Source organism: Corythoichthys intestinalis, chromosome 5 (assembly GCF_030265065.1).
Source record: "Corythoichthys intestinalis isolate RoL2023-P3 chromosome 5, ASM3026506v1, whole genome shotgun sequence".
Classification (NCBI taxonomy): Eukaryota; Metazoa; Chordata; class Actinopteri; order Syngnathiformes; family Syngnathidae; genus Corythoichthys; species Corythoichthys intestinalis.
Window position 1 is genome coordinate 27,728,620 of NC_080399.1, and position 16,962 is coordinate 27,745,581.

At 39.6% G+C, this 16,962-nt stretch overlaps 1 protein-coding gene across 5 annotated transcripts in view; it reads left to right on the forward strand.

Annotated features, from left to right (window-relative positions):
• LOC130915886 (transcription factor SOX-6-like) overlaps positions 1-16,962 on the forward strand; it is a 233,973-nt gene that overhangs the window by 175,806 nt on the left and 41,205 nt on the right. For 4 of the 5 annotated variants that reach the window (XM_057836063.1, XM_057836061.1, XM_057836062.1 and 1 more), the window contains 3 exons: positions 387-466; positions 13,430-13,582; positions 15,758-15,926. In XM_057836063.1, the coding sequence (XP_057692046.1) occupies positions 387-466; positions 13,430-13,582; positions 15,758-15,926 (402 nt within the window). The remainder of the gene's footprint in view (positions 1-386; positions 467-13,429; positions 13,583-15,757; positions 15,927-16,962) is intronic. The other variant, XM_057836065.1, reaches the window with a different exon arrangement.

Sequence of the window (16,962 nt, forward strand, 5' to 3'; positions counted from 1 at the left end):
AGGGTTCAAAGCGGAAGATAAGAAGTAGCGGCGTATCATCTCAAAATTACGGCACACACATACAGTACTACACTGTAAGAATCACATGTCTAGGTTTTACACATACAAAGAAACACACATTCTTTCACCAGTTCCTCCAGGTGTTCCTCCATTTGGAAAGATTTCCTCCTACATGAACACACTTGTCCTAAGGGAGGCAAACATTATTATTAGACTTTTTTAAGGGGCAAGGGGTGGTTGTTAAAAAGCCATTATTGGCTGTAACAAAGGTTCAGACATGGAAAGCCTTTTAGAGTCCAACCTCGGGAGAATGGTGTAGAAGTATAAAGTGTATGGAACTTCTGGGATATAAATATAAACATGAAGCGTCTGCATCCTCTCTACAGGTGACAACTACCCCATGCAGTTCATTCCTTCGACAATGGCGGCAGCAGCGGCAGCGGGCCTCAGTCCGCTTCAGCTACAGGTGAAACTCCTCACATTCATATGTCCAGTACACAATGCTGAACCCGCGAATGAGACCTGAAGTATATTACGAGGTGCTTCAATCCATTCAGTGACAGTCACTACAATGGACAGCTACTCAAACGTTGGGACTTACGACCTTTAACTCTAAATCGTGCAAGTGACTATTTTTTGGTCAAATAAAAACGCTCATGTTCCAGTGACGTCCAATCAATTTTGACTGATCCAGTCAAAACAGATTGGATGTCTAGTGCTGTCAATGGCAGCCAATGACTAAATTTTTTTTTTTTTTTTTTTTTTTTTTAAATCATAATTCATGCATGAAGGGTTGAAGCAGAATTTTTAAAATCAAATGAGATCTTCACTTAACCCTTTAACACCAGACATGTCAGCTGCAACACATTTACGCATATCATCTTTGAAGCCTTGTCACGCTGTAATTACATCACCCACCTACTACTGGTTGGTCTCATTTGAAAGTGGGGAAGTTGAGGTCCACGCCCGTTTTTACTCGAAGTCAATCGACAATGTAAAATGGAAGATACTGTCATTTGAGTTTTATAGTTTTATCGCCCTCATAAATAAACATTAACACTGCATAGACCATTTGTGTATGTCCATATTTCCATCATTTCTTATCCTTTTTCAAAACCAAAAGCACCACGAAAAACTATATATATCCTAGTAGCCATTGTGAGGTCACGAAGGACGGCCGTAATGTGAAGTTTTTAATAAATTACCAACCAAGGCGCCACCTAAGGAGACGGAGGCGAGGTAACGAACGCCGGCCGGCTGGATTGAGCGAGCAACTTTGAAACGTGCAGAATGGATCGAAAACTAAATTTAGCGCAAGCTAATGCATTATTTGATCAACTCAAGGAAGACGATGGGCCAGATTTGTCGTTGTTTTCTTCGAAGAAGTCGGTGAGCGAAAAGAGTGACAGGCTGACAGCAGTGCACAAATGGCGGAAGAGCGGGCTGTGTGATGACGTTAACCTGTGTTTTCCTTTACCTGTTTTGACCATAATATGTAGAAACCTGCTGTTGAATTATCAAATCTAAAACTATTCAGTCTTGTTTTTTTCTGTTGAATGTTTAACCTAACAAGTTGAATGAATTCAGTTCAATTCAATTTTATTTGTATAGCTGTATATCACAACAGGTTTGTCTCAGAGGGCTTTACAGAGTCATTTTGATACACAGTCAGATACAGTAGATGAATGAGATGAGTCCATGTCCTGTGCATCCCCCATCCTTAAACCCTCCATGGCGGCAAGGAAAAACTTAAAAAAAAAAACCATGGGAAAAAAGAGAAACCTTGGGGAGAACCACAATCAGGAGAGATCCACTCCCAGGACGGACAGGCTATAGATGCACCAGGACTCCATCCATCCATAAATATTATCAAGCTTCAAAACGTTACGCTGAGCATGTTTGGTTGTCAGTGGGACATCAATATTACAAATTTTGACCCAAAAAATGGGGATTTTTTGTTTTGTTTTGTCTTTTTAGGTCCAAAATGTTGATTAGAATTAGTCAGTGAAGAAAACACCAGTTTGGACATGAAGGTTATGGTGTCCTGAGGGACCCAACTAGGCCACTGTGAACAATTTTACCTTTGAAATATAAAGGCAACATTAAATGCATGCAAATTCGGATAAAATAGGCTCAGGTGTTAAAGGGTGAAGGCAATTTTTACTTTTCACCTAAAACATGTGGAAAATATTTACTGTATATTGTAACCATGGATTCACTTTCAGGAGGTTGTGTATTGTTGACATTAATGATAAATGTGCATTGTTGACATTTATGATAGAAATAAGAATAAAAGCTCTATTTCGTATTTCGTTTCAGAAATGAAAATAATCCAAAATGTTAATCAGACATTTCTTGGTGTTCATGTGCTTTTGTGCTCAATGATGCTTGGCACTTGAAAGAAGAAAAAAAAGCCAACTGCCCTGACCTAGCTGTCACATAACAAAGTCTGATTTATATTTATTGAATAGGTGGCATACTCTGTTGTTTACATCCTTATTGAAAGAGAGAGCATACAATGCAAACAAAAGCAGCTCTCGGAAATTTATAACATTCCTGGAACAGAAGAAGTGTCTAAAGAAGACGTGTTTAAGCCGCTCTTTCATGATAAAACGTTATTCAGTCAAGATGGAAAAATATTGGCGTGACAAACAAAACCTCTAGCATGCACAACCTCAACCCCGAGTTCAAGTGGCGCATTTTAGACATTTTTAAAATGAAGCTTTTATTGGATCGGCTATCCATTGCTTGACAATAACAATTCAGCTTGTCCCTGCAGCGTGAAACCACTCAGCTAAGAACCGTGTCAAGGTGAACCAGCTTCATGACGAGAAATGAAAGTGTTTACAGCATCATGGCCGTCTATCTCCCCCATTGTTTATTGTCCTTTGATTTAAGTGTAGCTGAACTGAAAGAAGTATGGTGGCAAGAGAAGAACAATATGGAAAGAGAAGACAAGCATCAGCGTCAAAAAACATTTGCCCATTGTTACTGATTGTTAAAGAGGGATTTTGGGCGACCTTGAACTTGCACCCAGTGGCCCTATATCATGTCCTTTTTTTCTCACAGTGTAATGTAAACGTTTGCAGTTTTACGATCCTCACTTAATTTCACAGCCTTATCTCTCTCTTATTGGTTTATAAATGAAAACAACAACAACACAAAACAACAACCTGTAAACTACCTCTTTTATGACCAGAATAAAAAAAGAGAAAGTCTCCCGAAATGGCACTTGGTTGCCTGAATAGTAGGTTTTAAATCCCCCAAATGGTGGTTTCGCAACCGAAATAATTGTAGGCTTGGAGCCTACACACAGACTTGAATGTTGTAATCAGATGAGAAATAAATTCATAATACATAACTAAAGAACTCCAAAGAAGAGTTCCGTAATTGCTGGAATAACAAAAACAAAGAACCCAAAAGTCTGTTTTAGTTCCAGAAGTAGAAATGTAAAAAATCCCCTTTAAAAGGGTTAAAGTTAATTGTCCAATGATAATAAGTAATAAGAAAATAACTTGGTTACTGGAATTAGCATGGGCCTCGAAAAGGGTGACTTTAGACCGCAGGTCTTAATGCACGAATCCGATTTTTTCGTGTTTTTCCGAATCAAGTGAGGCATTAACTTGACGGTCTGAACGGGACAAGTCGCATACAAGTGGACCATTTTAAATCCGATCTGGGTCGCTTTCGTTTAAATCCAATCAGGACCACATTTTGGAAAAATGTGGCGGCAGTCTGAACTGTCGTCTCCCAAATCGGAATTCATGTAGCAGTTATGTCAGCAAAGAGCGAGAGCTCAGGCATGTCGGCAGCGATGTAGCTGTGCGTTAGCACCTAGCTTGAACTCGGCTTTTACGCTGGAGGTGGGCTTGACCACAGTCATAAAAAAAAAAAAAAAAAAAAAAAAGGTTGAGCCTGATAATGTTTGGTTTTGCAGTATGTGTGTGCGTCTGTTCGCCCCGACTCGTTTGTGCATCATGCACGCACATTGTATTACGCACTAACCTAACGTGCATGCGTTCTAGGGGTGTGCCATCTTAGGCACCCCACGATTCGATTAGATTACGATTCAGCGTGCTACGATTCGATTATCGAACGATGATCACGGTATTGACGATGATTACGGTTATCACGATTATAGATGCATCATACATTACTAATTAATAATGTATCCAAACAAATTTATGTCCATTATTTATGTAAAATATCCTACCGATTCAACAGGAACGATGGAAGCATGCCCATACAACAAAAAGCTGCCCTTAAGCTGCTTTTTTATTTATTTATTTATTTATTTATTATTATTATTATTTTATTTTATTTTATTTTTTTAAAGGGAGTACGTATTTCTCTCAACAGTACAATAAAATTTACACAGGTGGAATAAATTCCACATTTTCTGGAAACAGTATGTTTAGAAATAAGACTTCTTTTAACCAATATACTTTGTTTTAACAGATTTCTGTGCTATTTCGCATGTTTGTAGTGTTACAGCTGTGCCTAATCATTGTTTTACACGTTTTGCATATGAAATACACGTTAGCAAATTAGCTAATTAGCTTAGCGTTCGGTGCTAACTATTAACATCTCAAAACAACAACAATAAAGGCTAATCAGTACAAGAGGGTTCGTGTACTCACCTCTTATAGACGCACATGGGTCTTAGCAACACACTCAGGACATTTTTCATTTGAAATGACTTGAAACTACTGCTCGACATCTGAAAGACAAGGAGCAACGAACTATCTCTCTTCCCCTCTCGCTCTAAAAAATAACCTGCGCACAAAAGCGTGACCACCGTGTCGCACCTTGTACCTGCCTGTCTCATACACAAATTTATTTTCCAGTCCTTTAAAAAGGAGTAAATCTCTCTCTCAGTAACCGGCAGCATCCATCATAACGTGCGTGCGTCCGTTAAAGGTGTCCGGGTGGCAGTCGTGTCTTGAATTTCGTTCCGTTACGAGCGGCTATCATAAAGTTATGAAGGAAAATCATTGTTTTTGAACCTTTATCAGTCGTAATCGAATCACGATGCATGTAATAATCGATTTTTTGGAACTCCTCAAATGCGTTCTATCAATCCATATAAACTTTGAATATAAGACTTAATGGGGATTATTAATGTCTGTTATTTGTGTCCTCTTTTTGGAAATCAAAATATGATCACCCTGGAATGACGTACAGCCAGCATGTGTAGACATTTGTTTTGATGCTTCTGCGCATGCGGGTCAGTTTGCTCAGAGCGTGTCGACTGCGAATTTGTGCGCATGCGTAATACTTGAATGGGCTCAATGGACAAATGCAGCCTGAACGGGCACGGCAAAAACACAGGTAGGACAAAAAAATCGGAATTGTGCATTAAGGCCTGCAGTATGAACATAGCCTTAGTTACTGGAACATAACGAACCATTGCCATTGCCATTTTACGTCCAAGAAATCATGCGTCCCAAAAGGTTATTTAACTAGTGGAATAATCAAAATGATAAGAATTAAAGCCACCTCCCCCAAATTCAAAAAGTTGCTTACCTTGAGTCAAAACATACTTTTATGTGCGTGCGCCAGCAAGCAAGGGGAGCCAAGACGAACACGCGAGCCACCACTCTTTTATCGTCACGCCCATCAAACAAAAGTCTCTCGTTGTGATGAATCCCGACAAGAGGAATTCCGTCCCTCCCGAAAGCGCAACACCTGGCCAGGCAATTCATCATGCACTTTACTACCACTTGACACCTGTGTTGGAAGAACGGCACTTAGCGCTAATGGTTATCGTAGGATAATACTGTACATTATTTGCCAAAGACAGAAACTTTTTTGCATTCAGCTGTGAAAAGCGCATATACTTTGTTCCTTATTTTGGATTGACGTAGCATTGTGCTTGCGTATCAGCGCTTTCATTAGCTTCTATTGACTCAGCACAGTAAAAGCATATTAGAGCGAAGACATACAGAAGGGAACCTGAATGAGAGAGGAAGCGTTTCATCATGGGCGCAGAGGGAGCTTGTTTACGAGGCAGCAATTATGCCAGGAATGTTTGCGAGGTGGTGAGGCTGGGAGCACATGTTTGGACATTGTTGTCAAAATAATAACCATGCCAAATGTAATTACGATGATTGTTATAATGTGTTTTTCATTGGCATGAAAAAATGAGTTTACCATGCAGGTTTTAGGAGTGAGATGTTAACTATGGTGGAGGCCTGATGCAAAAATATATATGGCGGAAAAAGTTGCGCTCTGAGACCCCCAATTTGGCCAGATTTCAAAATTGTCTTATATGCATGTGTGATACATCATTGGAAAGCTCTCAATTTTCTGGGGAGAGAAAAATTTTGAACAGCAGAGCATTTAAAAAAAAAAATTAAACAGCAAAACACTATTTGGAGGTGAGAGCACGCGAGAGCAGAATTGCAGACGCCATGACTTTAACAAGATATAATCGCGTACTTACCTTGTTTCGATCCAAAAACTCCATGTAGCTTGTATCAGTGAGTGTCAGGGCACAGCTGTGAATAGCTACAGCTGCATTTTGGGGGGATTTAATGGGTAAAACATGGTAATATAACAAGGGTCACGATGCAGAAATCGCAGACATCAAGGAGTGGTTGAGATTTTCTTTTTCATATATGTACCCTTTTAAACCTTTTTTTCCCCCCAATTTTTCTTTGTTTGGATCAATTATTTATCATCCAACAAAAATGCGACAGTAACAAAAAAAATACAATTAAGTGATCGTTACGAGGTAGATATCCGTGACGTTTTTACGGGCACCATTTTTTTCATTGGGACATAATGTTTTTTTAAAGTTTAAAATATGCGAGTGAATAATTTTTTAAAGTCGTTTTGTTTTTTTAAACGAAATATTAGATATCATTCTAAGCTAAAAATGACAGACATTTTGAATAATAAATATATTTAATTACCTTCGTTTTATAGCTGGTTTGAAACAAAAGCTGTTGCGTGACGTCTGTAAACGGGGGTTTCCAGGGTAAAACGGACAAATTAAAAATAGTTTGGGGGCTTAATGCGCCATGAATCTGCTATTGCAACATCTAGACATATTGTTCTATCATACACAACAGTTGTTTTGGCTTAAAATACAGCAGTTTCTTTTAAAGAGGAGTGCAAGAGCAGAAACTGCTTTTTCATTCTTGTCTGTGTTTTCCGCCATTTATATTGTGGGGGGCAAGGTGTTAATCAGGAAGATTTCTTGCCAAAGTAGCTCAAATGTCACAGCACCTATTCGATTTGTTCAGATGGAGGAGGCAGTCCTCATGCTGTTTTGTCAATTTGTTAATTTGAAAATTGCATCACTGTCGTCTCTGGAGGGTTTGTAACACCGAAACCCTGTCTGATGTCTTGTTTATGCTGCACAATGACCTGAGTGTTCATGCATTGATTCGCAGGGGGAAAAATGTCAACGTAAACCAAACTGTACTCAGCTACGAAAATTCTGTGGTGGTCGGCAGGGGACGACTGTTCCAATGTTTTTCAAATGTAGACAAGGGCAGAAAAGAGCTGTTAGGAGTTTTTTTGTGTGTGTGTGTGAACATCCTTATGGCTGGATACCTCTGTGCTCTAGAATAATTTTGTAAAATTTTTATGTTATTAAAGTTTCCTGTTCATTTTTTACTAGCCGGCTAGCCAATTACATCTACTTTCTGGCTTTTAACACTAGAAGTCCCAGAGAATTCTGGTACTCCTAATAGTCTCATTTATTTATTTACATTTATTTATGGAGTTTTGCGCTTTTTACACATTTTTTAACTCACTTCTCCTAAACTACACACAAAACAGAAAAAAAATGGCCCAATGTTCATTGATTTGAAATAGCGTTTTAGAACTGCAATTTGAGTGTAAAGCAGGAATTGTGTCTATAGTTTAGAAGAACTGAATCATGGGCATGGAGCATGAATTGTGGTCATTGTGTCTGACGTTAGTACAAGAAAATGTGTGAAAACTTTGGGAGAGAAACAGAAACAGGCCGAGTTTGTGTCGTGAGAAGGGGGATATATTAGGAGAACATTAGGAGCATTTGTCTTGGGAAGAGCCTAGTCGGCCTCTGCTGGGTTTTCTAGTGTTAAAGGGAACCACGACTAGAAAGGCATGTAGTTCTTAAAAGATAAATGTTAGTACGAGTTATAATAATCTGATATTTAAACCCCTCCTAATGTTTTCGTTTTAATACAATTTGTAAAGTTAGTTTAACCAGTAGGTCGCCATTGTTATTAACGTTGCAGGGCGGTGACGTCACATGGCCGCACTGCCAGACTTCCGCAGTGTCACCCTTTAACTAAATAAACATGTTGTCGGTTCTGCTCTTCCAATTTAAATCCGAGCGGAACATTAATGAGTTGGACAGCCCTGTCGATATTTCACAAAAACAAGCAGCAAAAGCAAATGAAAAGGAAAGACAGGATGAGACGAGAGTAGCGTTTATCTGTCAAGTTCGCTAGTGACAGCAATCTGCTGTTCTAGTGACGGAGCAGGAGATGTTAAATAATGTTTGCAGACCTTCACGGTAAACTATTGTGTTATCCAACTTATTCCAATATTATTATGGAGACAGTTAGCATTCAGAGCTGTCTTTTGCTTTACATATGATTAAGGTATACAGTTAAACAGAGCAGTTTGATTATTTTTACAGATAGCCCCTGCATCACAGCACACGAAAACCTTGATGCAGTTTGCCTCTACCGAGATGTTTCAGTGACGAGGGAATGCTGTCTTACCTTGTTTTTGTCACGTAAAAGCGCTGTCCAGATTGTTGATCATCTTGCCACTGTTCTCAGATATATCAGACTTATCAGATGTTGCTCCCGAAGCTTGCTTCCTGGTGAATAAGCGACACTGAAAGCAAGCGAATAACTATATTAAACTTAGTTTGATTGCTGGCTATTCGTATCATTTTCTGCCCAACGAATTATAATGACGCCTTATTTTACACATTGAGATCTAAGAGGACTGTCGTGTACTTGATTTGTACTTAAAGCATGTGAGACATATTGTGAGCAAACATGAATCTCTTTTTATTCCACTCCGCACTGGCGCTGCGTTCAAAACCACACATTTGGCAACATTAAAGAAACACCACAAGGACCATGTTATTTTTTTCTACATTGATCTTGTTTTGTTTATCGATCTATTAGCTGCAATCAGTAACTGAAGTCCTCAGATGAAAAACAACAAACGGTCCATGAATGCGTAAGCGAGGCTTGACCACAAAGCAGACAATAATAGCAGAGGCATTGCGTACAAGGGCTTATTGAACACACACAAAAAATACGCGATCGCGAAAAGGGTGACAAAAAAAGTTCCCGTGACAGAAGGTTGGATAAAAAAAAAACAAACAAACAAACATAAAAACCGGGAAAACCACGTGTAGAGGCCGTAAAAGCAAGGCGAAAAATAAATCATGGACTCAAATACCTGCACATGGTAGAGGATTCCAAAAACCAGGGTGTTGGTGTTATACTTATATAGCGCTTTTCCACCTTTCAAGGCGCTCAAAGCGCTTTACACTATCTCGCCATCTACCTACTGGTGACGCAGCACCAGGAGCAATCAGACAAAAAAAAAAAAAAAAATTGGAAATTGGAAGGGCAGAAACCTAAAATGACACTGTAGTAGTCCGGCAGCGTGGCCAGCGACCTTAACAACAATGGCGACCTACTAGTTAAACTAATTTTATTAAAACGAAAACATTAAGAGGGGGTTTAATATCAAATTATTATAACTCGTACTAACATTTATCTTTTAAGAACTAAATCTCTTTCTATCCGTGGTTCCCTTTAAGGGATATGTTAGTATTTGATAAACAGGACTCTACCATTAGAATCAGTAGTGGTGTAGTCGCATTACCTTGGTGCAGGCAGTGTGGTTTCAGTTTCCACTTGGTGACAATGTGAGTCTGCATGTTCTTTTGGACACTTTGTGTGTCTGGCAATCAAATGCATGGAAACCAGTTCAGGGTGTAGACCACCTTTTGCCCAAAGTTAGCTTAGACAGGCCACACCACACCACGCGATTCTTTACACAATAAGCAGTGGATGATTATGTTATTAGACACTCCCCCCAGTTAGCGGTGTGAAGGAATATGCAGAAGTAGTTCTGCGGTGGTTTTGATTGACAGGAGCGAGGCCCCGCCACCATCCCTTGCTCGAGTCCTGCTCACGCCGCATTCTTACAGGGATTTTGACATCCCGCCGAGGCCTTCCAAAAAAAACAAGCGGTGTGACATCACAGTCTTTGTTTTAGGCAGCAGCAAGTCTCTCTTTTCTGTTTGTGTTTAATATCGAAAAAGAGGGCCCGACCGCTGGCTTTGCAGTTTTGACTACAGGGAAATAGAATCTGCCAAAACTGGAGGGGAAGAGTGGGGTCTTTTCGCTTAAAGGGAGGCCAAGTGGGATGTGGATTAGAGTCTGAAAATGGGATGGAACAGATTTTAGAGAAAGGAGACTGAAACTGCTGATGAACACCACTGCAAATCTAGGTGCTGCTGCAGGGCGCCAACAGTGTTGTCACAGATTACTTGAAAAAGTAATTTAATTACCGATTACTGATTACGCCTCAAAAAAGTAATCTAGTTACTTAACTGATTACTTCATTATCAAAGTAACTAAGTTACTTTAAAAGTAATCTATCAGTTACTTTTTACCCATTTTTCTCCCTTTGCCGCCTCAACATAAGATTGACAACAGAAAAATGTCATCACATCATGTCATGTTCTAATTGACTTTCCGATGATTGAATTTAAAGGGGAATATCAGAATTTCGCGCTAGCTTAGCCCTGAAACTAACAAATATCTGACGAACTACTTGAAATTTTTTTAAATCAACTCCACAGACCAACTAAACCCCGCTAACTCTAAGATCAAGCCTCATGTCAGAACTTCTGAATTTCGGGTTATGCTTAACAGCATATCAGTGCCAATGTAAAACAATGCAAACTGACGGCACAATAATCAACAACACACAAGTGGATTGTACAGTGCAATAAGCACAAAGGTGGTGGCGGGCTTGGATGCGCGTGCAGCCGTGCACATTAACAACCTGGAAGTACTCCTCTCAACACACACGTGGTCAATTTGGCCACAAAACGTGGCGGCAACTAAGCACTTTACACTCAGTCGGACTTACAACACATCCCACAGATGCTAAACGAACCCATCACCTCACGGCATAAATGTTGAACACGCATATGATGTAAACAAAGCTTGCCAACTTGGAGCGATGACTGCCCGTCGTTGCTACGGCAAAGCTATGAAACAGCCGCGCATGTAGGGGGTCCAAGCTTTTGCTGATACTCTCCAGAATGAAGGAAAAATACTCACCTTCATTCATGGATATCCACAGATCAACATTCCCTCGCAACGTCTCAACACTCGGCGCAAATGTCCACCCACCTCAGTCCCACAACACGTGACGCGAGACCAAAACAGGACATAGCTAAGAGGTTGTCATGGAAACACGTACCGGGAACCTTTTATTTAAGCATTTTCTATTCAAAATGCTTTTCTTACATGACTAAAATATTCTTCATTCTACATACGTTATGAGGCAATGAAAAAATAGTAACGCAGAGACACTAAGGAAACTAACTTTAATCAGATTACTGGTAGAGAAAAATGAACGCGTTAGATTACTCGTTACTGAAAAAAGTAATCAGATTACAGTAACTCGTTACTAACTAACACGTTACTGACAACACTGGGTGCTAATGATCAGCAGGTGGGCTAACAATATTGTGGCTATAACCATGCATGTGGAGTCCAGGTGGCCCATCAAGCGACACTGTTACAATGTCGCCTTGCCTACCAGCAATTGGAGAAAGCAGCTGAAGCCTAAAATAAATCAGCCTCTCTCTCCCCGCATTAAAATTGTACTTCTAAATTTTGTATCCTGATTACATATCGCCATTACATGTGTTTCATTCCTCACCAAACCTGCCTATAAGGCACACACATTCTGTGTGGAGTTCCTCAGAGAAATGACAGAGGTCCTGTTACACTTTAGAAAAGTTGGAACATTACCACATTTTTCTCACTTTTCTCTTCCTGTTGGTGGTCCGGATAATGTACTTGGATGGTCCAGACTTTGGTTTGCTGGTCTGTGGTTTTTGCTAAGTACGTCTGTAAAGGGGGAGAAAAAGTGTTTGTTTTCCCCCTCTGCCACTGCAGCATCAACTTGATCATTTTTTCAGTGTTCTACTGATTTTTTTTCACTGCTTCTGGTTGTAAGAAAAACCTACCACTTGAGAAGCCTTTCCTTTCTAAATACCCTAAAACGTTTGAAAAATTGGATCACTAGTCCTCCCAAAAATCTTTAAAAAATTCTGTTCCCTCAGGTAGTTTCATTTAGCAAAATGAAACTTGGTATGCATGTCTAGCTCGAGTTAACCTATAAAAACCTTAAAGAAGCTTTGCCCAAAGACAAAGGAAATATTCCAGTGTTGGTTGTAAGCAAGGAACAATTTTGCCCCTTCAAAATCTTTCAGATTCAAATCAATCCGTCCATCATCTATATTGCTTTCCTCACTTCACTAATTGTTAGCCAATCAGAGGGCACATTAAGACAAACAATCACAACAATAATAATGCAAACTGCAGCCTTTTAATACTAGATTTCAATCCCTTTCCAGTCATTAAAAGTCTTAATGTAACACCTGCATTGCTTACTTGAATCGGAAAACAATGGGAACATACCGTGTCATGCAAAAATTTGGACATCCTGGGTATTGTCATTTTAGACAGTTGGGTTTGAGTGGCTCTTTCGGGGAAAATTATTCTGCAGCGACGAACTCACACTTTGAAATTTGACCAAATAAGCTCCAATTCGAGGCAGGTGTTCTAGACAGATAAAGTACTCTAAACTGGGAAGTGCTATTTGTGCATGCTAAAGAATATGGCTGTAACATGGCATCAGAGTTTGAAGGTCATTTTAAGAATTTAACATGAAAAAGAAAACTCTGAACATTTTGACAGAGCACCAGTTTGATGCTAAAGATGTATTTCAGAATCTGATGCACATAAAAATATAAGCAAAAAGTCCTCCATTTTAGTTTGAGGCAACCATTTTGGTGTGGTGGGAGTTTCGCGTCAACGTTTGATGATCATGTTGAGATTTAAATGAAAAAGGATTTAATTCGAGTGGTTTCCACTTGCAGCCGCCGAGGCAAACCAAAGCTTATTTTGCACAAGCGCCACAACGTGGGTGTTCTAAAGATATAGTAGAGTGAGGATTTGGTGTTTGGATGCGCATTAAAGTGAAACAATCGCTTCAGAATGTTAGCTGGACACTCTTGTTAAGTAAGCTGTAGATGTGTGATTATCTGTTTGTGTGTGTGGCTTGACCAAAGAGGAAGAGGCCACCAACCAATGCTAACTCTCCCTTTTTCTTGACAGTTTTTTAAAAATTGTTTTATTTTTCTTCACAGCAGCTGTATGCTGCACAGCTAGCGAGTATGCAGATCTCGCCGGGAGCCAAAATGGCACCCGTCCCGCCGGGGGGACCCAACACGTCCAGTCCATTGTCGCCCACCGCCCTCAAGAGCGAGAAACGAGCGTCCAGTCCCCTTTTGCAGGTCAAGGTGAGAATGAAAATCCACTTCTCTTCTTTTTTGATTACAATTAAACGTTATGCCACACACATAGAACATATATACTGTACATACACAGTCATACTGACAAAGTGACACTGGCGCTGGCTGCTGTTTGGCAGCTGGCCAGACCTCTTCACTGCGGATAGAGCGCACGCCTCGTCTTTATTTGACGACCGGGCGCTATAATGAAAGCCACATGTGCGCGCTGAGTGTGTGCATGCGTGTGTGTGTCGGTCTGTGTGTGCGTGGGTTAGCAGCTGCAAGTCACAATGGGCGCACGTCAGCGTTCACCGCACTCAAATGCTAACTCACTGCCTTCTGAACTCCACGCCAGACAAGTGCGCGCGCACACACACACACACCTACTCATCATACTGGCATGTCGCTACAGTCTAAATCACACACACGCAAGCATGCAAAAACACACACTAATGTAAACTAACGCAGTCTTTTCACAAAGCAAAGAGTAAAAATACTCAATGTACAGTACATGTGTGTAAAATATTTTACAAATATATAAAGTGGAACCCACACATAATATGAATTAAAAACAAATGGTAAGTCCCTCTCTTAAATAGTGCTTAGTGTCAAAATATATTAATGAATTATTATTATATTAATATAAATATATATGGCGAAAAACGCTCAGGTGACTTGAAGTTCCGCTCTGAGACCCCCAATTTGGCCAAATTCAAAATTGTCCGATATGCATGTGTGATACATCATTGGAAAGCTTAAAATCTCAATTTTCTGGGGGAAGAAAAAAATTAAACAGGAGGGCATTTAAAAAAAAAAAAAAACACATTTTAAACAGCAAAACCCTATCTGGAGGTGAGAGCACGGGAGAGCAGAATTACAGATGCCATGACTTTAACGAGATTTAACGCATACTTACCTTGTTTCGATCCAAAAACTCCATGTAGCATGTATCACTGAGTGTTAAGACACAGCTATGAATCATCAAAGCTGGATTTTTGGGGGGATTTTATGGGTGAAACATGGTAATATAACAAGGGTCGCGAAGCAGAAACCGCAGACATCAATGAGTGGTCGAGATTTTCTTTTTCATATATTTACCCTTTTAAACTTTTTTCTAATTTTTTTTTTTTTTCTTTCAATTTTTCTTTGTGTGGATAAAAAAAAAATACAATTAAGCGATTAAGCTAAAGATGACAGACATTTTGAATAAGAAATATAAATAATTACCTTTGTTTTATGGCTGGGTTGAAACAAAAACGGTTGCGCGACGTCTGTAAACGGGGGTTTCCACGGTAAAACACAAATTAAAAATAATTTGGGGGCTTAATGCACCATAAATCGGCTATGGCAGCATATAGACATATAGTTCTATCAAACACAACTGTTTTTTTCTCTTGGCAACAGTTTCTTTTAAAGAGGAGTGCAAGAGCAGAAACTGCTTTTTCAGTCTTGTCTGTGTTTTCCGCCATACATATGTTATTACACAGTAAGAAAAATAGAAGAAAAAGACAAGTGCAATGGTTGAATAAGATATATGTAATCAAACAAAATATAGTTGTAAAATTATGATTTATCATTATTATTATAATTATTATTATTATTACAAGTAATAGTAGTATTTAATATCACATTTAAATGCATTTATCTTGTAAAAATGAAACAAATAAAACAATATAGTTCAGTCTAAACAAGTTAAAAGAGTAAGACTATTAGACTATATTTCATGAAAGTCAACATTTAGGGTAAATCATAGCTCGATGATACAGTATAAAGTAGTGGAAATCAAACGTATTCAAGCCGCAATTATCATACACAATTCTCACTAATTGCTATGTGGAATGCAAAATGGCTTGAAAATGACAATTTCTGAAAAGAAATCACAGAATAGAATATCTGAACATTCATTCATTCATTTATTCATCTTCTGCACCACTTATCCTCACGAGGGTTATCCCAGCTAACTGTGGGCAGGAAGTGGGTACACCCTGAGCTGGTTGCCAGCCAACCACCCGGCACAATGAGACAACCATTCACGCTCACACCCATACCTAGGGACAATTTGGGAGCGTATCTACTGTAAATATCCTGTTTGTAAAATTCTTAACCTTCATTTTTAACACTCACAGGAATGACTCAATTATTTTATTTTTACAATAAATGATTTGCTATGTTGTTTCCCATCAGCTGGAGGAAGGCTCCACGCAGCCGCTCAACCTATCAGCCCGACCCAAGACCTCGCCGACGTCGCCAACTCCGCAAACGCTATTTTTAGGGAACAAGGGCAGCCCCACCGGTACTACCAAAGCCCGCATCCCCAGTCCAGTCTCTGCCATGGGCCGCAATGCCTCTTTGGGTAAGGCACTTGTGAATTTAGGAAAAATTAATCCCCTGAGGCATATTTCCTTTAGAGCCATAAAATTTGTTCGACATGTCTACAATGTTTAGACCAGTCAAAAGGTCTCATGAAAATAAAGAAACAAGAAGTTTCTCGTTTTGGTTTGAAGCCCCAGTTTTTGCTTTTTTTGGCCATTGCCAAGGTTTCGTCACTAGCATTCAAAATGGCTGAACAAACACAACTGGCTTGGAAACTGACAGTGAATGTAGTGAAAGAGATTTTTCTTATATTTTTCTCCAAGGGATTTTGTCTGAATGCTAACAATTTGGAGCCACATACAGGACACTAAGCACATGAGCAACGCTAAATTGCGAAACATTTTTAGCGTTCGTCATTGTGTGTGGGCAGAGCATGGCGGCCAAGTTTGATGAGTCACCATTGGTCTATTACTACAGCCTAGAATTTGGAGAAAATTAAGCACCCAAAGTCAATTTCACTTGACTAGACATTTCTATTACTATAAGACGACCAAAAAAAAGTCTCACAAATGTACTATATTCACAGGTAAACCCTGGAAGTCTGGCATTTTGGAGTAAAGCGACTATGTTTGCATTTTGGCCATTCACTAGGGGCCTTCCAAAAATTAGCTTGTAAAGCACGGCGACCACATTCGGCAATTCACTGTTGATGAATTACTGCACCCGAGAATTATTGGAAAATTATACCCTCAAAGCAGTTTTCATTTCACAAAATAAAGTCTCTTAAAGTTATTCCAGAAAAGACTCAGGAAGTACTCTGCAATTGTTTGATGCAACAATTTAAGAGGCAATTTGAAGGTTCCCACGGGTCCCGAAAGGTACTATATGGAATTTATAGTGTTAATGTAAAATATCTTTCTACTCCATGCATGCTCCAACAATAGCTTACACAGAGCCTTGACATCTTCCCTGATACTCCCCCAAAAAGCCCTTTTTCCCTTCAACAATGTTCAAGGCAAGCATTATCGGCAAGCACGCACATGTGCATGTTCACGTGCGTCCCCGCAGCAGCGCTG